This window comes from Etheostoma spectabile, chromosome 12, assembly GCF_008692095.1.
Source record: "Etheostoma spectabile isolate EspeVRDwgs_2016 chromosome 12, UIUC_Espe_1.0, whole genome shotgun sequence".
Classification (NCBI taxonomy): domain Eukaryota; kingdom Metazoa; phylum Chordata; class Actinopteri; order Perciformes; family Percidae; genus Etheostoma; species Etheostoma spectabile.
The window spans coordinates 4339110-4364420 of NC_045744.1; the positions used below are offsets into that span (position 1 = coordinate 4339110).

The window sequence follows — 25311 nt, forward strand, 5'->3', positions numbered from 1 at the left end:
ATCACAGCACCAGTCCTTAACGCGGCCGTATCACAGCACCAGTCCTTAACGCTTTGCTAATGTGCAATATACGGGTTGGCCATGGCGCTGATAACGCTACATTTGCAAATGTACTGTACGTACACTACCGTTCAAAAGTTTGGGGTCACATTGAAATGTCCTTATTTTTGAAGGAAAAGCACTGTACTTTTCAATGAAGATAACTTTAAACTAGTCTTAACTTTGAAAAATCCCTCTATACATTGCTAATGTGGTAAATGACTATTCTAGCTGCAAATGTCTGGTTTTTGGTGCAATATCTACATAGGTGTATAGAGGCCCATTTCCCAACTATCACTCCAGTGTTCTAATGGTACAATGGTTTGCTCATTGGCTCAAGGCTGATTGATGATTAGAAAACCTTGTGCAATCATGTTCACACACCTGAAACAGTTTAGGTTGTTACAGCAGGGTATGTACAGCAATCCTTTAGTTATTTACTACTTTTTAATACCTTTTTTACTACCTTCAGAATTTTTTTTAAACCATCACGCCCTGAATTGCAATGTTAATCAGCGACCTTTCTTATTTACACAGATTTTGACATTTATAACATACAGAAATGAATAGATTTAGAGACAACATATCATTAACAACATATTGCGCATATTTATTTCACTTAGTAAATAAAAGTAAAACAAACTACTAAAATGTGCAATGGAGAGAATGGATCGTTCCAGCACAATGGCGTTTTTTGAAGAACGATGCTAATCCAAATCCGATGATTCCCGGTTTTGTTTTTACCACAAGTGAATGACTTTGCGATGTCAGAGTCGGGAAACATTTCTTTAAACAGCTCTGAAATTTCTTCATTTGAGTTAAATGAGTGGTGTTTAACTGCAGTGTTAGTCGCACTATTTGCGGCGGTGGTGGTGGAGGTGCAGCCGCACAGACAGCTGAGATTGGCGAATAACTGCTCTCTCCGGGCACGCATTCCTTTTTATGTTTAGTGGATTGCATGCGACCGAAGTGCGTTACTCCCATCCAGTTGACATTGATGTTTTTTTACACACCAAACAATAGCTCTGTTTATTCCCTACTACGGCCTGAGCCAGTCCTTAAACTCTGGGTTGTTCACACAGCTATCAGAAAACTTTCATTTGCCCATTAAAAGTAAGGTGACCAGATTTCTCGACAAAATCCGGGGACATTTTCAGCTCGCAAGCGTATTTACCTCCAAAACAAGTAATGTTTTTACTTTGTAAAACTTAAAACGGACACTAGACCTAGAGCTGTTCTCATTAGGGGCTGAGCCCCCCCAAGGTCTGATCCTAGACCCACCCCTGCGTGCTACTTCATACTCCACTAACCCTCAGAGGGAATTTTTCAAGATAGAAAGTCCTAATTTTCAAGATAGAAATCCAAACTTCAAGATAAAGTCCTACTATTTCAAGAAGAAGTCTTATAGTCCTAATATTTCAAGATAGTAAGTCCTAATATTTCAAGATAGAAAGTCCTAATATTTCAAGATAAAAAATCCTAATACTTCAAGATAGAAAGTCATAATATTTCAAGATAGAAAGTCCTTATAGTCCTAATATTTCAAGATAGTAAGTCCTAATATTTCAAGATAGAAAGTCCTAATAGTCCTAATATTTCAAGATAGAAAGTCTCGATATTTCATAACGTTGTAATGTTTACTGAACTACTGACAGCTTTTGCTTTATTGCTCAAGGCTTGTTTCTGCAACAGCTCATTGAGAATCAGATACAACAAAAACTACTGAGGACATATTTTCCTTTGACATTGATGCAGTATTAAACGAGATTGCTGCAGTCGGCAGAAACAAACAACAATGGCAGTTAACAAGATAATTGTCCAGCTTGTTTTTACGTTCATAAAAGTGCTTGTTTAGCTGCTAACAGACTCAGATTAATATTCTAAGTGTCTGACAACATTATGGAAAGGATTTCTAAGGAGTTCGACCTTTCTGTTAAAGATTAAGATCCTTTTTAAAACATAAAAGTCCGCGAAATTGCGTTTGCTAAACCCACCAGACTCCATGTAAATAATCAGTGATTTTAGCATCGTAAAACACGGCTTCTAAAACCTCTCTGAGCACCGCGGGCTCTGGCTGTCTTGAGTCTGCGTGTGTAGGGTGTACGACTATCGGCTACGTTTTGTCAGTTTTTTCTTTCTTTCACTCCAATTTCGGGTCTGTCAGTCACAGTGAAAACCGGGGACATTTCCGGGGACAGATCCAGCCGGGGACAGGTCGCTAAAATCGGGGACTGTCCCCGGAAACCGGGGACGTCTGGTCACCCTAATTAAAAGACGACGATGGTTGTCCAGTCGTTGAAGATATGGCTTGAAGCAAGTCTAAAATAAAACGTAAGCCAGCCACTTCTGCTGAGCGCGCAGTGTTCTGAGACGATGTCGAACGACCACTAAATATGACGTCAGCATCAAACATAGACGGAGACGAAAGATATTCGATTATGTGCCCAGACACGCCAAAGCCCATATTTAAACGGACTAACGCAAACGCAGGATATAATTTCAATCAGAATAGGTCACCTGATAGTCTGGAAAAAATAATACCTAATTTAAAAAAATAATACCTCTGAGACTAAATTTAAAACTTTTAATGGCCTTAAATTTGACATTTTTGATTTATCACTTTTTAATACTTTTTAAAACCCCGCGGACACCCGTACAGAGCTACAAAACTGACCTTCCTTTGAGCAATTGATTTCTGCGGGCATCACTTTGTGGGGTCAATTAAACGCTCAAAATGGCCAGAAAAAGAGAACTTTCATCTGAAACTCAACAGTCTATTCTTGTCCTTAGAAATGAAGGCTATTCCATGCGAGACATTGCAAGAAATTGAAGATTTCCACAACGGTGTGTACTACTCCTTCAAGGACAGCACAAACAGCTCTAACCAGAGTAGAAAAAGAAGTGGGAGGCGCGTTGCACAACTGAGCAAGAAGATAAGTACATTAGAGTCTCTGTTTGAGAAACAGACGCCTCACAGGTCCCCAACTGGCATCTTCATTAAATAGTACCCGCAAAACACCAGTTTCAACATCTACAGTGAAGAGCGGCTGCGGGATTCTGGGCTTCAGGGCAGAGTGAAAAGAAAAAGCCATATCTGAGACTGTCCATAAAAGAAAAAGATTAAATGGGCAAAAGAACACAGACATTGGACAAGGAAGACTGGAAAAAAGTGTTGTGACGGATGAATCCAAGTTGGGTGTTGGATCACAAAGAAGAACGTTTGTGAGACGCAGAACAAATGAAAAGATGCTGGAAAGGCCTGACGCCATCTGTTAGCATGGTGGAGGTAATTGATGGTCTGGGGTTGCTTTGTTGCTGGTAAGGTGGGAGATTTGTACAGGGTAAAAGGGATTCGAATAAGGAAGGCTATCACTCCATTGCAACGCCATGCCATACCCAGTGGACAGCGCTTGATTGGAGCCAATTTCATCCTACAACAGGACAATGACCCTAAACCACCTCAAATTGTGCAGAACTATTTAGAGCAGAAGCAGCAGCAGCTGGGATCTATCGGTAATGGAGTGGCCAGCGCAGTCCCCAATCTGAACCCCATTGAGCTGTTGTGGGAGCAGCTTGACCGTATGGTACGCAAAAAGTGCCCATCCAACCAATCCAACTTGGGAGCTGCTTCTGGAAGCGTGGGGTGCAATTTCTCCAATTACCTCAACAATTACAGCTAGAATGCCAAAGGTCTGCAATGCTGGATTGCTGCAAATGGAGGATTCTTTGACGAAAGCAAAGTTTGATGTAAAAAAAATCTTATTTCAAATACAAATCATTATTTCTAACCTTGTCATGTCTTGACTCTATTTTCTATTCATTTCACAACGTATGGTGGTGAATAAGTGTGACTTTTCAAGAAAACACAAAATTGTTTGGGTGACCCCAAACTTTTGAACGGTAGTGTACATCTGGCCCCTGAGGGTTTGAGAGACATGAGGAAGAAGTTGAATGCACTTGTGCACTCCTGTAGTCTTGTAATTTTCCTTTTATGCCAATGAAGAGAAACAACCTTGAAAATATTTGTCATTAAGAAGTGGCAAAGGTTAATGTGGTGCCCTTAAGAGTCATCTTCTTCAGATTCATGCTTGGATTAAAGGTTTCTAATAGAACATGTTTACATTAAAACAATTCCTATACTGTCTGAATATACATGTCTGTCTGAAACGCTCGGTTTTAGGGTTTATGCTTAGTCACTTAGCAAGTCATCACTTGGAGTCATCTTCCTGATGTATTCCTGGATCTTTGGTGTATAGTGTATGGACGTGGGGTGAACCCTCCATGCATTGTGAGGAGCTTTCTTGTCTATCTCTTCTATCCATGCTCATCTAGGAACATAAGCAATGTTTTCATTCTACATTTTCCAGCAGACTTTCAGAGTGGGATCATCTCTCTCAAGGCAGCTGCCGTTGCCTTAAGTCAGTTCTTGGGGCTTGGTACCCAACCTTGGATTGTAGCTGACTTTGTGTCCTGGCTCTTCCTTGCATCTTTGTCGTGCCTCGTCAATCTCACCCTGAGCAGGATTCGAATCTATATATATATATATATATATATATATATATAAAAATATATACAGATATTACTAAACCTCATAAAAGTAATCTTGGAACCTTTGAGCAAAATCTGAATCAAAAATAACTCCCACCTTTAAAACCACACAAAAACCTACGGGAAATGTTATTTAACTACTGCATGATGAGAAAAACACACAATATGTAACACTAGGAACACTACAGACTACATTAAAATCTTCACAAATATCATTAAAAAAAGGGGGGTATCTACAGGAGCTTTCTGCCAAAAAGGACTAGCTGACAATTGGTTACATGATCTGTTTGTACCTGCAGTAAATGGGTCTATTTCTGGAAAGAGGGTCAAGCCACAAGGGTCCAAATCCGTGATCTCTCCCTCCGTCATCCACTCTTGAAAGCAGCAAATATCTGTTACCTCTGCTGTCTGCTTTGGCCCATTAGCTCAAAAGTGAGGAAGTCATTTTGGTCTATTGATAGGGAACGAGCATTTTGTTGTTCGGATCTCTTCCAGCAGAAGAGTCTTCTGTGTGTGTGCGCTGTGGGACTGGAGTGCGGGCAGAATGGAAGCTCACTAGGATGAGCCATCGACCCAGGCCAGCTTTCATTGGACAGTTAAAGATTTGCGGAGTGCAAGGAGAAGAAAGATAAAATGCAGTAGAGGAGAGAAAGTGACCCGACTGCAGGCTTGATGGACTTACTATGTGTAGGAAGGCCATTTTCACAGTTGGCTGAGTCCTACAGTATCTATCCAAAAACACCTCGCACACACCCTCACGTGCATGAACACATGTCAATGCACAGACACACGAGCAAATAATTGCTCTCTCGTGAATGCTCAACGATGCATATCAGATTCCCCAGATATCCAAACACACAAATTATGTACAGGAAAAAAAAAAAAAACAGGTCTGTGGTCGACCCCGTTATGTCAGAGCGATTTTTACCGTCACGTTGGGTGGGATAATTTCCTCTGACTTCCCCTCCACGCTGCCACTACCATATACTCTGGAGTAATAGCACTCTCATGAACAGCGTGTTCCCATCCCATGATCAGTGCATGACAAAAGACATTCCCTGTCATGTGTATTAGAGACAAACATGATGATTACAGGCGTGTTGACTGCAAGGAATGCAACACAGACCCAGCCTCCTTAACTGGAATTATAAATTCTGACAGGAGAACATAACAGGAGAACATAACAGTAACATTTCAGTCAAGCATCCTTTTCCTTCTGCTGTACTCTCAGACTGTTAAAAGTGTCTGTATTGATTCTCCTGCATCCTAACACTCTGTGATTGAAGAACAAAAGAGAGGAAAGATATGGATGGAGGCAGAGTGGAGTAGGGGGAGTGTATCCAATGGCAAAAGCGTCCAGAAACTGCAGACATCCAACTAAAATTAGCTTTTTTTTTTAGGGGAGTTTGATAAGAAGATTGATACAACACTCATGTCTGTCCATTAATAATATGGCTAAAGCCAGAAGCCGGTTAGCTTAGCTTAGCACAAAGACTGAAAACAAGGGAAAACAAGTAGCCTGGCTCTGTCGTAAGGAAACTAAGTCAGAGTACCAGCACCTCTAAAGCTGACCAATTAACGTCTGAAATTAAAGTCTGAAAATTGAAGCGGAGAGACGACTGGTGGCCAAGCAACCAGTGGAGACACCAGGGGGTTAATGGTCACTGCCATGTATTTTGATCAGAGAATTTGTAAATGAAAGCTTGAAAAACATGTTGAAACATCAACAACTTGCCACAAAACCGAACACTCACATCCCACCTGATGAAGACGTTGGAGCCGCTCTTCCTCAGCGCCCTCTGACCCCAGGTACAACACGCCCAGGACCGCCTGCGGTTTGTGGTCGGCATGAAGCTGGACTCACCGGTGATGGTGGCAGAGAGGAGGACACTGGACAAATTGCTGGACATTATGGACAATGCCAGCCACCCCCCTGCACACCATCATCAGCACCCAGAGGAGCCAACACTGTATGACCAACAATCTCAAGAACTCTTTTGTCCCTCATGCCATCATGAGGGGGGGGGGGAGGAAGAGAAGGAGAGGTCTTTCGCAATAAATTAATTAATAATCTACTCACAGACTTACCTGGACACAAACTGCTCTTAACTGCTAATTCGTGCTAAAGGTCTTGTATAGCTAACAGTGTATTGTTGTTGTTATCGTTATTCTCATACTGTATTTTCTACTCTGCATTTTTTATAACTCTTTATTTTCTATTCAAGTGTTTTGTAAGCTGCTGAAATCTGCTGCTGGAAATTCAATGTCCTTGTGGGAGTCCTCCTAAAAGGATCAATAAAGAGTCTGAGTCTACAAGCTTTAACAGCATTGAGCGTCTTGTATGACAAAATGGGTTGGAACAATATGTTCTTTTGTCTTATTATTAATAGTGCCAAAAGAATTCCAGTTTAAATTACACAAAACACATATAGGACATGACGTGTGATGTTGATGGAGGGGTACTTGAAGTCATCTGGCAGGGCTGCCAAGCTACGTTTGACAAGAAAAGAGTACACGGACTGACTAACAGTGATAAGGTAGAATAGGCTCGCACACACACACACACGCACACGCACACGCACACACGAAATTTGCGTGGTCTACTAATCTTCTGCAAGGGGTGCATTCCACACCACTCTACTGTATACATTAGAATTATCAGTACGATGAACTAAAAAGATACATTGCCAGTAACACTATAATACACCTTTGTAATAATCTATTTCCAAGGGTAAGTTTTTTTTCAGATTTTTCTGACCACACCTCTGCCCAGCTACACTTTCTCTCATTAACTATCTCTTTTTCTGTCTCTTGTCTTTGGTCTTCCTCATCCCTCTCTCCTGTGTTCTCTTATTCCAATTAATGATCTTCCTCCTTCAGGCGTCCGTTGTTTCCATCTGAACAGTGCTGTGTAGCCGATACTGGTCGTCTAGGCAACGGTGAGCTGGGAAGGACATTGCGTGTGTACCTTTACTGTAGTTTCATGTAAAAGTTACATTCCACCAGCACCCTGGGCTACCATTTTTCTCATCAGTTCTACTACGCTGTGTGTTATATTGTTCCCCCTCAATATTGTGCACATACAGTCCAGTATGTACCATCATATTAATACTATGTCATATCACATTAATATAACATAACAAAATAAGATTTCTTATTGCACACACACACACACACACACACACACACACACACACACACACACACACACACACACACACACACACACACACACACACACACACACACACACACACACACACACACACACACACACACACACACACACACACCAACTCATGTCAGCACATTACAGGACATGAAACCATGCAGACAGTACAGTCTTTTAAACATGAAACAGTCTGTTGAGTGAGTGAGTGAGTGAGTGAGTGAGTGAGTGAGTGAGTGAGTGAGTGAGTGAGTGTGTGTAAAAGGGAACAGAGGGATTGCGTCTGGCTCTGGGGGCTTCCCTATTCACTGCTGGGACAAACCTTAACGCTGGATTAACAAAAGTATCCACAGATAAAAAGACTGAACAAGAGGTCATTGGATTAAACGGGGACAGATGACAAGAGGGAATATGTACAAAATGTGTACTAAGGGAAGGAAGTATAGGGCTGGGTAATATATAAATATTATATCGAGATCGTGATATGAGACTAGACTCTTAGAAATTGTTATATGTCATATATGTTATAAGTGTCAAGTGTCTTTTCCTGGTTTTAAGGGCTACATTACATTAAAGTGATGTCATTTTCTGAACTTACCAGGCTGCTCTAGCTGTTATATTATTTGCATTTACCCATTAAGTCATTATATTCACATTACTGATGATTATATGTCAAAAACCTCATTGTGTATATTTTATGTGAGAGCACCAATTGTCAACACTACAATATTGCCACAATATCAACATCAATCCATTTGACCTATTAGACCTAATGACTTGAATTATCAGGTACTCCCTGAGGAACACCCAAATACTGTTATTCAATGTAATAAACACTAAATATGGCAAATAATAAATATATCATACACATATATTATACACTGTTGTTTTGACGGTGATGTTGGTGTGTGTGCTTATGTGTCTGGGGGGGGGGGGGCAGGCCATCTGCCATTGTGAGTGGCGAGTGTATGTTTGACTGAGCACTTGCACAGAATCATGCCTGAACTGTGTGAAAATCTCTGGAGGGCAGGGAGGCCTCGGCTCACCAGTCCATTTTTATGACACACACACACACACACACACACACACACACACACACGCAAAAGCAGATCTGTGATTATGCATGCACACATACGGACATTTTGTAAAGCCACACAGATAAGACAGATAAGCACCAAAAAAAAAAAAAAACACACCCAGTCTTTGATCCCGTCCTCATATCTCTACACATGCGCAACAAGACTTGCAATCCCTCACATGTGCTCCACTGCTCTACTTTCCCTCTGCTGGAGCTAGAAAGGGACAGGGCTCACTGGGCCAGCACACACAAACAATTGGAGGCATAAACACAAAATGATGCAAAAAATACTCACAAAAGCATGATTGTGCGGCAATACACACATATTCACACATGCACCTGCAAAGCAGCCAGCAGGTTTACAAACTAAAGCATATAAACACACATACAGTACACAATTTTGCATAAAAAAAATACAACAGCATCTATAAGCCCATAGTGTTCAATGCTATTTAAGCAGTAAGACTAGAGTTTATATGTGTATGCCTGACGTGACCATGTGAGTTTGTGTGCGTGCGTGTGTTTGCGCGCGTGTGTGTGTGTGTCCTAATATGAATATTCCTCTGGGGCCGTCTTCCCGGCAGGCGGCCAAGCTTTCCCGTAAAGGAGCAGGGGGAGAACTCTCCACAGCAGGAGCCAGGGACAACCAATCAATGTCAATAAAAGTTTTACAGTCTGCATTAAACCAGCTCAGGATGATGTCATGACATGACCCCCCACCCCACCATGATGGGTTTTCATGATTCTATCTCCAACTCCTTGCTCACTTGCTGTTGCGGATTGGCTAAAATGTGCCTGAAACGGAGCACAGAAATCTAATGAATCAGTTTGAGAACAAAACTCATCTCATTCAAAAAAGAGATTCCTCACCTTAGATGTGAAATATAGAAGCTCAACAAGATGTGAAAAAAAACATCTTGCTGGTAGAAAAAGAAGGCATTGTGGACTTAAACGGCTTCACCAGTACTCTACTCAGACAACAAAAACCAGGCATTCTATTAATGTATTGAATTGGTCAAGACAAATCCCATTTCTCCTTCCATCTTACCCCCACCCCTTACCTCTTGGTTTCAAGGGCTAGGGGTGAAAACATCCCCCTATGAAATGGGACACCACGTGGTTACATCACCAAACAGTATTGATCACAAACTTACAAGATGATGTCTGCAAGTGTGTGTATGTCGATTGCGTGGAGGGTCATATCCATCCATCCATCTTTGTCCGCTTATCCGATATTGGGTCGCGGGGGGAGCAGCTCCAGCAGGGGACCCCAAACTTCCCTTTCCCGAGCTGGTACCACGTACACTTATGAGCATCCCTGAGTTCGAACATGGCGTTTGTTATGGACATCCATGACTAGCACAGAAGTCCAAAAACAGGCAACCACTCTCGTTTGGACCAGGGCGGACGTTCCTCTCCACGTATCTCCATCATTGCCCACGTGTGCGTTGAAGTCGCCCAGCAGAACTATGGAGTCCCCTACTGGAGCCCCATACAGGACTCCATTCAAGGTCTCCAAGAAGAACTCAGAACTCTTAATTGGTGCACATGCAGAAACAACCGCCCGGCGCCTCACACCCTGGGCACCTCCGGAGTAGGACAGAGTCCAACACCCTATCCAGGAGTACGGTTCCAGAACTGATACTGTTCGTAGAGGTAGGCCCCCACCAGATCTAACTGGTAGCGCTCCACCTCCCGCACAAGTTCCGGCTCCTTCCAACACAGAGAGGTGACATTCCACGTAGGGTGCACGATTATGGCCAAAATGATAATCACGATTATTTTGGTCAAAATTTTGATCGCGATTATTTCACGATATTTGTTGATTTTAACCAAACAAATTTTATCATCACATAGGCGTTTATAAATGGAGAGGGGGGGGGGGGTGATGGACGCTACTCACAAGGACGGCTGACTCATATGAACGGGTCCAGCGCGGGTCGAACGGCGGATAAACAACGTTGTGTGTATGAACGTCTGTATTTCACTGTGCTGCATTTTTATGAACTAAAATTCTGGCCATGGGTCACATCTCTGGCCCAGGTCCTGGTCCAGGTCCAGGTCCAGCAGCTCCGTCTCAAGCTGTTACTCTATCAACTAAAGTTAGCGCATTCATAACTTCTTCTGTGTTCTTCGCCGTGGCGGCCGCGATAGCAGAGTTACCACGGAAACACCGGTACAAATACAGGTTTGCCCCTCATACTTTACAATACAGCTGTGTGATAAAAATAAATAAACTGGGACAAATGTCAGAAGTGTGGACCGCCGCTGCTGTGTGGCGGGGCGCGGAGAGGAGACGAGGAGAGAGAGATTCAACACAGGCACGGCTTTACAGCGAAATGGGTCATGTAACGCAAAATGAAACCATATCCATATAAACAGCATTGCAGCGATGCGAAGACATTAGCACTGGTGCGTCCTAGAGGAGCTAACAGTTTACAGACGCTTAGCACTGCTCACCGCTGTTGTCTGAAAACACATGACTAAATGTTGCGTTTACTGGTAAACTGGTAAGCCTTGAGACCGACGGTAACAGACGCTATGTTGAGTTTTCCTCCCAATACTTGTCCTCTGGGAGTCTCCATCTAGAGACTAAGCTGCAGGGGTGCAGTGAAATACTCTGGCTGGCTAATGATCAGACGTAGTAGCGGTAGATGGCTTTGCAAAAAACCCGGAGCGTTTTATGAAATGACGCATTATAAAAAATAATCGCTCGATCACGCAAATTTGATCGTGGAAGTCAAAATCTGATCGCGATAAAATTCGATTAATTGGCAGCCCTAATTCCACGTTTGAATTAAGGTATTAAGATCAATTTCCAAAAGATGTTGTTTATTCCTTTTTAATCAACTTTAGCATGGGTGTGTAAACTTATTCTAGCCAATATGTGTGTAATATAATATATATATATATATATATATATATATATATATAAGATATCTTTATTATATTCTCTGTTTGCTAAAAGTATAGGGAGCTTGATAACATGTTATTTCCCCTCTACACTGTTCACTACGGCCCGGTGTGTGCTGGTTAGCGCATGCGTGGTGTGTGTAGCAGTTGGTGTGTTGAAGACGGTGGGCACATGAGTCCTAACTAGCTGTGTACCGAATAAAAAGTTCCAACTGAACAAATGTGTTTATTACAAGTAACACTTCTTTACCAAACTGACACGTTCGGGCTAATCCAACCAATTAAAACGCCCTTTGAATTCTCCAAAACACAAAGAAAATGTGTTCGCAGTTTCAGAAAAGGTCCGTACAGAACGCCACAAAAACAATTCTCTTCTTCACAAAGTTTTGAATTCTCGGCTTTAAAGTTTTCTGCTGCACATGATAGATTGGCCTTAATTCAAATGATCCCACTAATGAACTGACACCGTGCGGAATTACCAAACTTTGCCATTAAGCAATAAAACGAGGTCAAAGTAAAAAAAAAAAAAAAAAAAAAGACTTCAAAATGTAATTCTTTGGACGAGACTTTGCCGCATTTTAAGATCAGAATTTAAAACTAGCTCCTACTTTTTTGAACAAGCCCAAGGACTAGTCTTTACCTCTTTCAAGAGGACTATCTTGTATATATTTAAATACTTGTTCTTATATTTTATTCTTATATTTTGTTATTATTATTATTATTATTATTTCATGTATATTGTATGCATGTATATTTTGTGTGCTGCTGTAACACTGTAATTTCCCATATTTTTGGGATCAATAAATATCTATCTATCTATCTATCTATCTATCTATCTATCTATCTATCTATCTATCTATCTATCTAAAGGTTAACAATTAAAACCGTTAGACTGAGATGATATCCAATGAAGGAGTTTACATAGCAACAGTAAGAGGGATTCACAGAGCATGTCAGGCAGTAAACTAAATTTCACATCTCGGTGCACCACAGCCTCTGCTGTGAGATTGTGTGTGTGTGTGTGTGTGTGTATGTGAGATTGGTACACACATACTGTACCATGATTCTATAAACAGGGTGCACGTGATGGACGGGCACCAGCGATGACGCGTTTGTAGTCTGCATTTTCTACCTTTCGTTATCTTAACCGTTGTGTTGTCTTCGGGGGGGGAAATTTGACCCGTTTTCACAGTTTTTAAAAAAAAATCAGAAGTCTCTTTGAACCAAAGTGCCCCAAAATAACATGGACACATGGCTGATCTTTGGTAAATTTAATGATTTAAATTCAGTTTCATAGCATTTGAAATCATTTTTTAATGGTTTTTCAAAACAGAATCCTGACCGTACGTCGTCTGATCTGAACTATCGGGCAAAAGGATTCAGAATTTGGGCTCTTTTTTGAAAACAAAAAAAGAGGTATAATGTCATATGAATGAAATGGAAAAACAAGTTTGACAGAAACGTTTTAAAAAGTGGTGAAAACATAGAAAAAAAATGCCCAAATTTTGACCCGGAAGGACAACAAGGTCATGGTAGACGGGAAGACAACACAAGGGTTAACGTACATATTTTTGCATGGTTTTTTTTTTTTTTTTAATCATGCTGATGTAAATTATGGATGTGACGTGGTATCGATTGTTTACCGTCGCCTGTATCTGTCTTTTTTTAACAATGGGTTGAGGTAAAAAGCAAACACTCTCAAAGCAGATGTAAGATTAAAAGTGGGATCCACTCTTTTCCCCTCCCCTCCCTCTTCCTCTGCTTCCTTCTTTGCATCGGTCACACACACACACACACACACACACACACACACACACACACACACACACACACACACACACACACACTGCTCATTAGCTTGCTGTCAGTCTCTGTTCCTGTCTCCTCCTCCCCCCCCCTTCTTTTTCCTCCGTCTCCTGTACTGTAATGCACTTTCCATCCCTTTCCTCAACACCTTTTTCTCCCTTTTTCAAAGGTAAATTCATATGATCCTTCAGGGATCGTTTCTTTTCATCACTGGGGCCATTTTCCTGCTTTTTCAGTGTTTTTCATGTCCTTTTTGCCTTACTTTTGCGTTCTCCTCTCTTTCCATCTGTCCCCTTTTTCATTTAGTGAGAATTTCTTTTTTTTTGCGGTAACAAATGAAAGTAGGCTGTGAACCCACCTCCCACATTCCACATTCCTGCAAAACACACACGCATACATCCACTCACATTGAAATCGTGACTGCTGTAGCCATACGAGCCCCAGCGAGAGAGAATGATACGCCGACTTCTCCGGGATCACACACACACAAAACCACATATTTGCACACAAAGATGCACAACGCTGCAGAGAACGTGAACACAATCGCACATTACGTCTCCACACAGACCGGAGCACAGAGCAGGTGAGAGAAACCACAGTGGAGATGAGAGGAAAACAGAGCGTGAGAGGCAGAAGTGAGAAGAGATGGTGTGAAGGGAAGCATGTGATGACTGACTTTCTCGCGGTAATGGCTTTCAGAACGAGGCTGCGTCGTGAGTTTGGCTTCCCGTCTTTTGAAGAGAAGTCAAATCCTCCCATCTGTCCCCCAAACTCACCCACTGATCCTTCTTTAATACTTCCTTCTGTTGGAGGAAAACACCCAGGACACGCTATACGTCTTTGTGCATGTGCGTGCGTGTGTGTGTGGCTATTGGCAGATGCTGTCCTTAAAAACTTGTCCCATATGCAGCATAGTTTATGCTTTTGTTTATGGCATGAGCCAAGCTTGAAGCATTAACTCCAAGGTTGATTTGGGGTGATTTGAGTTTTATAACATTTTTCAGGTCTGGTTTTCTCTCAATGATGAATGCCATTAATGCGTGCAATGCATCATGCCGATCACTTTGTTTAAAAGGGACATGTATTTCAACCCGGGACTGCACAGGGATGTATCAATTAACCCTCATGTTGTTCCCGGGTCAAATTGACCCGTTTTCCTATATCAATGTTCTTTTTAATTCCCCAAAATAACATGATTGATTCCACACAACGCTCTTTGGCAAGTACAAGTCTCTACTTTCATTAATTTTGGGGCGTCTTATTCAATTTTATAGAATTTGAAAAACAAATGGAAGTGTTTTTGAAATAGCATTGAGTAAAAGTTGACATTTTCCAATCTGTGATTATCCATCAACATCCATTCCTTTAATTTTAGTCTAAATAATTCCTAATTTCTGCTTTTTAACTCAAGCATTAGGTATAATTACCTATAAATGAGGTTTATTGACCATAAATTCCAAAAATAACTTAATGAGTTAGTGTTAGTGTTACGCAGTGTTGAAAACATCCAAAAAAGTGACAAGCATTGAAAAAAGCGTTGAAAGTGTTGAAAAAAGGGACAAAAACGTATGAAAAAAGTAAAAGAAAAGCATTAACAAAAGTGTTGATTTTCAAATTTGACGGGAAGACAACACAAGGGTTAAGGTTGTCACTTTTTCAAAAAACTGAAGATTTGAACTAAATCCGACTTGCACGGAATTTGGGCTTCAACGGACTACAAATCTCTCGACCGTCCAGTCAATTTCAAGGGGTGGAAGTGACTTCTCACGCAGGAAATACCGATGTATACGCCCAGTTTATAGAACTGCATGGCGAAAACAATACGGACAGCCAAAAAACAAAAGGACACTGCTTGGCTGCAGTGAGTGCAAGCGCATAATGGAGTGAGACGACAATAAAGTTGGACATAATAAGTCAAATGCTGTTGCTAGTTCCCGCAGTCTATGCCAACAGACCCTTTTTTTTCCTGTCCCAAGTGACACACATTGCATTTCAGGAAAGCCCCGTGCTACAGTAAAAGGCCCAGCCTCTCGTACAAATGTCACACATCGCAGATCGAACACTTCTTTTTTCTTTCGTATTCTACGAGAGCGGCGAGTAACCCATTTTTCCTTACTGATTATTTTTCAATTAAAAAGGCACCCCATGGAGTTACCATCCAAATTTGGTGCTTCTCACTCAAAGGCCTGACAGACATCTTCCGTGAAAACATTCCACTGCAAAATCACCATCATATTTTCATTTATGTGTACTTTTAAAATATCAGGTTAAAAGGCCAGTGTTTTTTCCAATTTAAATGTGCACTTAGTCCTCGCTACCCGCTTCCATTCAAATGATTCACACAAGCCGACCTTTCCCACTGCTGCATTTCCTGTAATTTTCTATTCAGCCGAAACTATACCTGCAATTACAAACTAAACTTTGAATTCATTTGGCAGTGCTCCAAACGGCGGCAGCGTCATTCTTTCCCCATTCAGAGCTCGGGATTCACCTACTTCAGTCGATGGCAGCATTATCTTGTCTTAGCGTGTTAGGGTCAAGCACGGCTAATGGCCAAAACATTGTCGTTGTCACATTGATACGGTTGGTGGTTAGCGCTCCATCCAGCAGCTGAAGGGCACTCCACACCGTGTAAGTCAACTGATGGGCTGTGGAGATGGAGTGGAAATGCGAAGTGCCGCTATTACCGATTTCACTGTCAGGGAGAAGTCACTTACAGCTAAAATCGTAGCGTAGCAGAGCATTCAAATCACCATAGGCATGTACAGACTTGTGTAGGTTGAACACTGACTGGTAGATGCCAGATCAGTCAAATAAAACCTACAGAACATATTTCAAGTTGCCTTTTTGTTGCTGAAAAGCATCCTGAAACTCTACTTTTATTGTAGAAGTTAGAGAGACTATGGAAGTCTCTGAATCTTGCTTGTTAGGGACCTACAACTTTGTTATGAACAGAGATTGTCCCATCAGAGTAGAAGAAGTAAGGTGTCTCTCAATTGGGATACTTCCATAAGTACACTGCAGGTCTGTAGTCAAGACCACCTTAGTTGAGTCCAAGACCAGGACTAGTCGAGTCCAAGACAAGACCGGGTCCAAAAAGGTTCGAGTTCAAGACAAGATCGGGTCCAAAAAGGTTTGAGTCCAAGTCAAGACCGAGTCCAGGACCGAAAAAAAGGTCTTATGCATGACAGTCATTTTGGGTTTCACTTTCCCTCCAATATTATTACCAACATAATAAAGACGCCTGGACTCGGTCGAGACCGGGACAAGTCCGAGTCCAAATACCAGCGAGTCGAAGACAAGTCCGAGACAATAGAAAAACGGTCTCCAGTCCGGACTCGAGTCCAAGACCGGACTTTGGTACTACAGCCCTGGTACACTGTGTACACCTCGTACTGTAGTGCGTAATTTTAAGTCTTGAATCGCACACGGCTGTTATGCACGGACCTGAAATGACTCTTCTGGGTTTTAAACGGTAAATCGCAGCAGGGTGGGTATCACCGCCACCTACTGTAACTAAATATATCCCGGTTTGTTTTCTGACTACACTATAGTGTTACTTATATTTTTCGCCGTTTCAGTCCCAACCACTGCAGCTTCCCCACCCGCCATATTCACAAGTTTTAGAATACGTTGTTGGTGCTGCAGCATCCAGTAAGTAGCAAAGATGGCGACCATTGAGCGCGAGTAGTGTCCAGCGTTCCACACTCAACGTTTTGACGATGCATTTGGCCAACCGCGCTATATACTCCAAATAGCTAGTGTAAATGATTTGAGACACACAGATTTGAGAATAACACAAATATATGCAACTTTGTTCTCTGATTTATTGATTTTTTTGATTCGATACTGCAACACAGGAGACGTTTTTAGCATTCAACCCCACTGAAAAAAACGCAGCTGCTTATGCTAATGCTAGTAGTTGATCTACTAGCATTACCGTAACGGTATTTGACAATTGGACTTCCTTATTTAGCAATGACAGTTGACGTTTGGCATATTTGTTGAAGTGCGCAAACACACAGACATAGAACACAACAACAGGACCGAGACATAATGTGTGCTGGCGCGTATTTCGCCCAAAAATTGAATCAAAGGACTTTCCAATAAAACTTGTGATCTCAATTTAAGAAATAGGATTCACAGATTTTTAACAATACCTCCGAGAGTGCTTGGTGAATGATGCCGGCAGTGTGAGGGGACACCTCCCAAGGTGTCTTCTCTTCCACCATGATGGCGTCCAGCGTGGCCTTCTCTAGGATGACATCGAAGGACGCATTGGGGAAGGAGAGCTGCCGCACGTCCATCTCATGCCAGGTCATAGGGGGGCACTCGTTGTACCTGGCCCTCATTGCACTGATGCACACAGAGGAGTAGTCTATGTTGGTGATGGAGTGGTAGCCGGCGCTGTACATGTCGCCGCTCAAACTGCTGTTTCCACAACCTGAAGGTAAAACAAGGGAGAGAGACGGACCAGTGAACATGGGACAATGTTGGGACAGGAGACAAAGTCGTGGGGAGAGATGAGGAGATAGAGGACCGAAACCAATATGTCTTAGATGACTCAAATCTCCAGTATGTTTTTCTACAAATGGTGTCATCAATATAGCAAACAACATCATGAAAAAACAAAGTCCTATCATGGCAACTGTTAGAAATTCATAACTATAAGCGTTCGATCGGATCTCTGAGGAAGGAGGCTGTGGGTCTAATTGATAATTAAGAAAAGGTTTAATGCAACAGAAAGATGAAGATGATAAGACAAGACAATCAGACACAAAACGAACATGATGACACTGCAGCTGACAGCGGACTGGATTCATGCTTCCTCCTGATGGAGTCACATGAAAGCAGTCCTGAATACCTAAATCACCTAAATACCTAAATCACATTCATTATCCCCCTGCACCTGGGGGCGGTTCCTTTTCACCCGGTGCATTCAAATCCATTCTCATTGGTCCGCCGTTGTCATGACAGCATGTCGAGTGCATCTTCGCTATCCAATGAGAGTTAACATGCTGCTAAACTCGGCCCCTTTGGGGGTCGTTTTGGTCACAGAAGAAAAGGGTCTGTCGTGTAAATGTGAAATTCTAACATAGTCCCCATTGTATTGTCTTAGCCCAGACTAAGACCCCAGGGGACAGGAGACAGCAGGCCCCCTCCTGGCGTTGTAGCGGGAAGCTCCTTTCCATATGTTAAATGCCAGACTTGACCAGATCAATTTTTTACAGTCAGAGAAATAGAGGGGGAAGGTGAGGAACCAATGGCCATCTTGACCTCTTCACAGACATATGCATAGTAGTCCCATCCGGGCTGCATCATACATAGTTTATAACTTTTTATAACTCAACACAACAAAGACTGGGACCACCTCCTGTGATTAAATGAGACTGATACAGTAGTACACATAGCTTACATTTGAGCAGATATGGAAACCTGAACACACTCTATATGAGCGACCATTTGGTGCGTTTAGAAGGGAAGCCGCCCATTCTGACAGGCTGCACCGAAACTTGTCACAAGCAACAAGGTTTCAACTTGTAGCTCGTCACCGGGTGACGGAATTGGATGGAAGCCGTGGAGGGAAATGAAAGAGGACAAAAGAATAGTGAAGACTGCCTCTCGTGTATCACGACGAGATGAAAACAATCTACGGAACGCTGCATTTCACCTATTGAATCAGAGGGATCATAGGTTGTGTAGATGGAGGAGGAGGGGGAGGTGTGGGTTGCAAAGACAGGCAAAAGAAAAAAGAAAAATAGTGCAGTAGGAGGAGGAAATGGGGGAGACACATATATATATATATATATATATATATATATATATAACCAAGTAGGGGTGGGGAAAATATCGATACAGCATAGTATCGCGATATGTTCAGTGGCAATACTGTATCGATACACAGGCGCCAAGTATGGATATTGTATTATGTATATTATATTTATATATATATATATGTGTTAGTCAGTTTGTCTGCATGACAAGCCCATTTTGCAGCAATAAAATTGAAGTGACATGAACAAACAGAGAAATGTTTCTTTTTAGATGAAACAGATGTTTCCTTTTGGGGACCTCATTTGAAATTGGGAAAAAAATCAGAAGTTGGGAGAAAAAAAAGGTTATAAATTGCAATATATCGCAGAATATTGAAATGTGTTTAAAATCCCAATAATATTGTATCGTGATGATATCGTATCAGGAGGCGGCTTGTGATTTCCCACCCCTGCTACCTTGATGCACATATTCAGTTTCAGCCATGGTAAACCTCATGTGTGTTAGCCTCGGAAATGCTCATATCATCTTGTACTAATGAAAGTGTGCGTACGTGTGTGTACTGCTGTTTTTAACAGTATCCGCCTGGGAAGGGGGCAGGAGTGTGTTAGGTGGAGCTGTGATTTCCGGCAGTATGTTGGCACCTACGTTGCAGGCGTGTGTCTGGCGCTTGTTATCACCTTACACTTCGACTAATTACCAGTTTCCAAAAGCTTCATGTACGTGTGCATGCGTATAAAAAACACTAGACCCATTTAGGTGTGTGTGTGTGTGTACGGTATATTGAAACATTACATGTATGTTGTACACTCATAATAACATGTATATGTCACTTAGACAACAGATAGGAACTATGAATTAAAGTGACAAGGAGAGAAGCAACATCTGTCATATAAGCATTAAAACATTGGAAAGCAAGACGACGCTGTGCCGGTTAGCCGCATGTTCTCGCAGATTTTGATATGGGATGTGTGTGTGGTGTTTGTGTGTGATGTTTGTGTGCACGTGTGTGTTCCAGACATCAGAGGGCTGGAGCCCTTGATGGCGATCCACGTGACGCTGGCTTCAAAACAAGGGAGGAAACATGTCAGCGCGGCGTGTCACATTCAAATCGTTCTTCATGGATGACTGTGAATATGAGAAAATGTGTCAGGGTTACAGAGACTCAACTTCATGTAATCTTACTTTATGTGTGCCAAAAGCAAATTTGGAAAATACATTTTGCATGAAGGAGAGGCAACCTGACAACCTTCCATCTCAAAAAAGGTCAAAACCAGCAAGGACAACCGGTCCACATCCACGATTGAGTTGATTGTGAGAATGAGGGTCTGCTGCTGTGTTTCATGCCCAGGTTTGGTACTCTCCAGAGGAGGATGAAATCCCTCCCGCACTCCCCTCTCAAATCCCCAAAGCATGCCGGACATTGTTTCCAAAGGGTTCCCCCCGCTGACACAGCTATGTGTGTGCGCGTGGGATTTCTTTTTCCATGCACTCGGCTCTGAGGAATGGGTGTCATTCCTGGGGGTTGTCACGACATTTATAGTTGCCAGGCTGTCATCAAAGACACTACTCTCATTTTGGGTCTGTGACACCAGCTGGTGCTTTCGAACACACACACACACACACACACACACACACACACACACACACACACACACACACTCTTTAAAGGTGCCAATTACAGGTGTCTTTTTGATTCCCCCGATTTTGTGACATTAATTGCCAACAACGTATTATCCATTAATCAAGTGGGGAAAAAAGGAACCGGATGAGATTATGCCCTAAGCACATTCCTATATAACCCCTTTATCGCTGTTAACTGGATGTCAGAGAGAGACATAAACACAGACAAAATTAGTAACTTGGAGCTGGTGGTATTGACAATTTTCCTTTTTAGAGTGGTACATAAGTGTCAAAGGTTTCGGGAATTATGCCCACAGTCCACGGCTTGTCATGATCAAGTGAACCTTCTCTTTTACGTGCCGTTTTATTACCTCTCTTCATTCAACTGTCTCAAAAAGTATACAGTAAAGTGAATCGAACAAGAGAAGCGGCGTGCTCTCTACTGACGACACATGTTTTACCAAACAGGAAATACTGCAGCGAGGATGCAGCGATGAGTCAAAGGTATTTTGAGGGAAAAAGTCTCCCATCGGACCACGGAGGATTATCCCGTCCGGTATGCTAGATTAAAACTAGCGCCATTGGAGCGTAACAAACCACAGCGTGGTTTGCATGGCGTCTATTAGCCTGTACAGAGGATCAGTGAGCAGATGGTTTGGAAGGCTCTGTTAACTGAACTGCGAACTGGGGCCTCGCAATACCCCTTGCCATCCCTTACCAAACACGACCAAATGAAGAAGCTAAAGAAAGCATGGGAGCAAGGCCGTTTTGGGGGTAGTCATGAGACGGACCCACGAGGTTTTTGAATCCCATTGTTCCTGTTTACTGCAACAACCCTTATCACACCAATCCCTCCCTCCCTACAGTATTCATCAGGTTTGGAGTCTGTGAGAGTACGGAGCCAACCCAACCCCCCTTGCACATTCTGGTCCCATTTGCCTGTTGCCATTGCTTACCTACTCCCCAAGACAATATTTATTTAAAACCCATTGTTATCATTCATTTTCTGCGGTCTGTAATAAGAAGAGTGGTGTGTTGTTTCTGGTGTGGCTTAATGACCTACATGGCTTTAGAATATGCTATGTGACAATGGCGTGATATCCCATGCCAATTGCATGCCAAGCTTTTATAAAGTCCGTCCTGTCCAAGTGGCAACTCTCCCTCCGAACGTAGCTCCCTGGCGCCATGTAATGCTACGAAGCCATCCCTGCCTTTAGCTCCCATTGACTCCCATTCATTTTGGCGCCACGTTAACGCGAAATAACTGGAACGTGTTTAAAACTCCATTTGTCCGTTGTTTAGTTTTAAAGAACCGATGAATGTCTAAAAGCTCCTTACCTTGTAGCTCAACGGGGTATGCTCCTAGGGGACCTTGGTGTTTGGGTTAAAAATATGGGCTGCACATTGTTGTCATAAACCACGCGATTGCTGTTTGCATATTTTTACAAATCACCGGATTGTCAGGAGAAGCACCAGACAGTTCGACTAAATCAGCTGTTTAGGTTAATTCTTTTAACTAGCATGTTATTAGCAGTAGTACCTGTGCTATGGTGCTCCTAACATACATAGGCTCTCCGTCCTGCTGATGGAATGACTGATATTCTCTTGCACAGCTACCAGAAGACGTACAATTACAGACAACGTTCCGTTCGCATAAGCCCCGTTACTGCTACTCTCGCTACTATGACTATCTAGCTTCCCGTGCTTCGGCAGGGAGCGTAGCAGCTCACAACCGATAACAAAAACGGCCATTTACCACATCAAATTTCAAGTCTTTTTCAGGTTAGAGTTTTACAAAATCAAAAGCCAGGCTTCGAGCTGGCGACTTATTATTTCTTTACTGTTCGCTAGATAGCTAATTAGGCAAGCGGTAGCGTGGAGTTGCTTGAAAACACTCGTGCAATTCATCTGCCCTTTCATTTCAATATTTTCCACGGACAATCATTTCAAAACAAGAATCGTGTAAGGGGTCTTAATATGTTACCTGGTTACAACATTATCATGTGCTAACTAAAGGCTTGAAGTCTGCCTTCCACTCGCACGTTAATGGTTTCTTTTAGAAGCACTTAACACAAGAAGGCCATCATCTTTGTTATTGCAGCGTACAGCTACTTAGTCGTAAAACCTCATGCTAGTTAGTCCTTCATTGGTACGATACCCATAACTTTTAAAGATTAGACCGTATTTTCATCTTACACACAGATTTGACTGATTAACTTACTCATATTTCAATAAAGTGTTTCCCGACAGGAGACGAGGCTTTTTAATATGAGGATGAACTGATGTGTTCCCTTTACTTAGAAATGTCGCTGGCTTGAAGTTAAAAAATCTGGAGTTTTGAACTTCCCATATCCAATAAAGAGCAGGACGGGAATTCTAAAGTTATGCCTAACTCTTGACAAAGCATCCAGGATCGGTGGGGATTGAGTGAACATCAACGCAAAGCAACCTTTATGGGTTCATGTAAAAGGCGTCCCAAGAAGAACCGGAGGTTGATTCAAAGATAAATCTGGCGCAATTTTCACAAATCCACACCGGGAGGCCATCCCAGACCTAGGTGTTCCCATGCAGCTAAATCCGCACACACCCCGAAACACATATTAAACTATGTCGTCGACCACGCTAAACCCACATTTGGCTGATACTTGCGGTTTGCAGGTTTGCATGGTGTATCCCCTCTTTGGTTGGCTTGTTCTCCACACTTTTGACTAGCCGTAGTGTTCCCTCAGTCCCCCCCAGTCCCTGACCAAATTTTTTGGGGGTTTTAAGCGCCCCCCCTGTCCCTTTGCCTTTCCTGTGCTGTCTTATTCTATGGGTATCATAAATGTGGTTCCTGTCACAGTGTGTCTATGAAGCTGCATGAAAGTGCTCTGTCCATGAGGACATTGTTAAGACATTTACACATCCACCCCGTCATTGGATCTTTCCTTATGTTGGTCCTCGGGTTCAAATGACACCATTTTCCTATATCAAATGTTCTTTTCTCCCCAATAAAACATGATTTATCCAAAGCTTTGGCAAGTCCAAATCTCATCTTTCGTTAATTTTTGGGGCTTCGTATTGCAATTTTATATAATTTGAAAAAAAAATTGAAGTGGTTTTGAAATAGCTATGAGGTACAAGTGACATCTTCCAATCTTTTGTGATTATCCATCAACTATCCATCCTTTATTTAGTTAAATAAGTCCTAATTTCTGCTTTATTCTACCTCAAACATTAATATAATTATCTATAAATAGGTTTATTGACCATAAATTCCAAAAATAACTAATGTGTTAGGGACAGAAGTGAAATACAGTTCAATACAAGAGTGAAAGCATAGAAATCAACAAGGAATTAAATGTGTTGAAAAATAAGGGACCAAAAAGTATAAAAAAGTAAAAAGAAAAGCATGTAGAAGCAAAAGGTGTTGATTTTCAAATTTTGACGGGAAGCCACAAGGTTGACACACATTTTCAATCTTTAATTTTTCCTTGCAAGTTCTTCTCCTCCTCCCCGTCTAGATGTATTAGTTGATTTTGCTTAATTTCTCCACCTTAACGATTGGTAAATGCCGTCCCCGTCTTACCCCAGTGACCTGCTTTTGACCCGTTCCTTCGACTCTGTGTCTTTTTTTTTTCTTTTCCCTCCATTCTTCGTTGGCCGTTCCTTTTTCTTTCTTTTTAAAGGCGTCCTCACGACTCATGGCAACTGCTCTCGTACCTGCATCTCTGTCTCTTTCTTCCTCCTGTGCATGCTCTGTATGCCTTTCCTCATGTATCTGTCTTTCCTGTCTCTAACCTTTGGCACGCAGTCTTTTTTGCTTTTTTTTTTTTTTATCCTGGAACCTCTCTTTTTTTTTCTGCTCTGGGTGTGTGGCGCGGTTACGTAACATGCATTAGAAGATGATTGGGGAGGACCGGTGGAAGGTAATTAAGTGTGGATGGAGGTGGGGAGGAATGCCCTTCTTGCCTCGTCTATACGGCGATGTTCTCATCTGTAGGCAGCGATTGATGCTTGACCTGGCATTGGTTGTCTCATTTTTTTTTATTGATTTGATCTGTTGTTTTTTGTGGGCTGCATGTTTTGTGGGTCTGTGTGCGGCCATTTACTTACTTTTGTTCCATTTCTTATTGACATTTATGGTTCAAATTGCTCTTTTTTTTTCCCCCCTCTTGTAAGGCAGGTTTTTTTTTGAAGCCTGTGCCGCAGTCTAGCTGATTTTTCATCTTCAGGAGTGACCTCTGTTCTGCCAGTTCTCTCCTCCCTCCTTTTCCCCTCCCTCCTTATCCTTTCATCATCCCCCGCCTCTCTATCATGATTACACTTGCCCCTTGCCTCGCTGACCTGCGCTAAGTAACTACTTTTTTGGCTGCAGCCTTTA

At 42.2% G+C, this 25311-nt stretch overlaps 1 protein-coding gene across 1 annotated transcript in view; it reads right to left on the reverse strand.

Annotated features, from left to right (window-relative positions):
- Nucleotides 1-25311, reverse strand: part of ece2a (endothelin converting enzyme 2a) — a 122569-nt gene that overhangs the window by 30460 nt on the left and 66798 nt on the right. The window contains exon 3 of the mRNA XM_032531748.1: nt 17714-17997. Within this exon, the coding sequence (XP_032387639.1) occupies nt 17714-17997 (284 nt within the window). The remainder of the gene's footprint in view (nt 1-17713; nt 17998-25311) is intronic.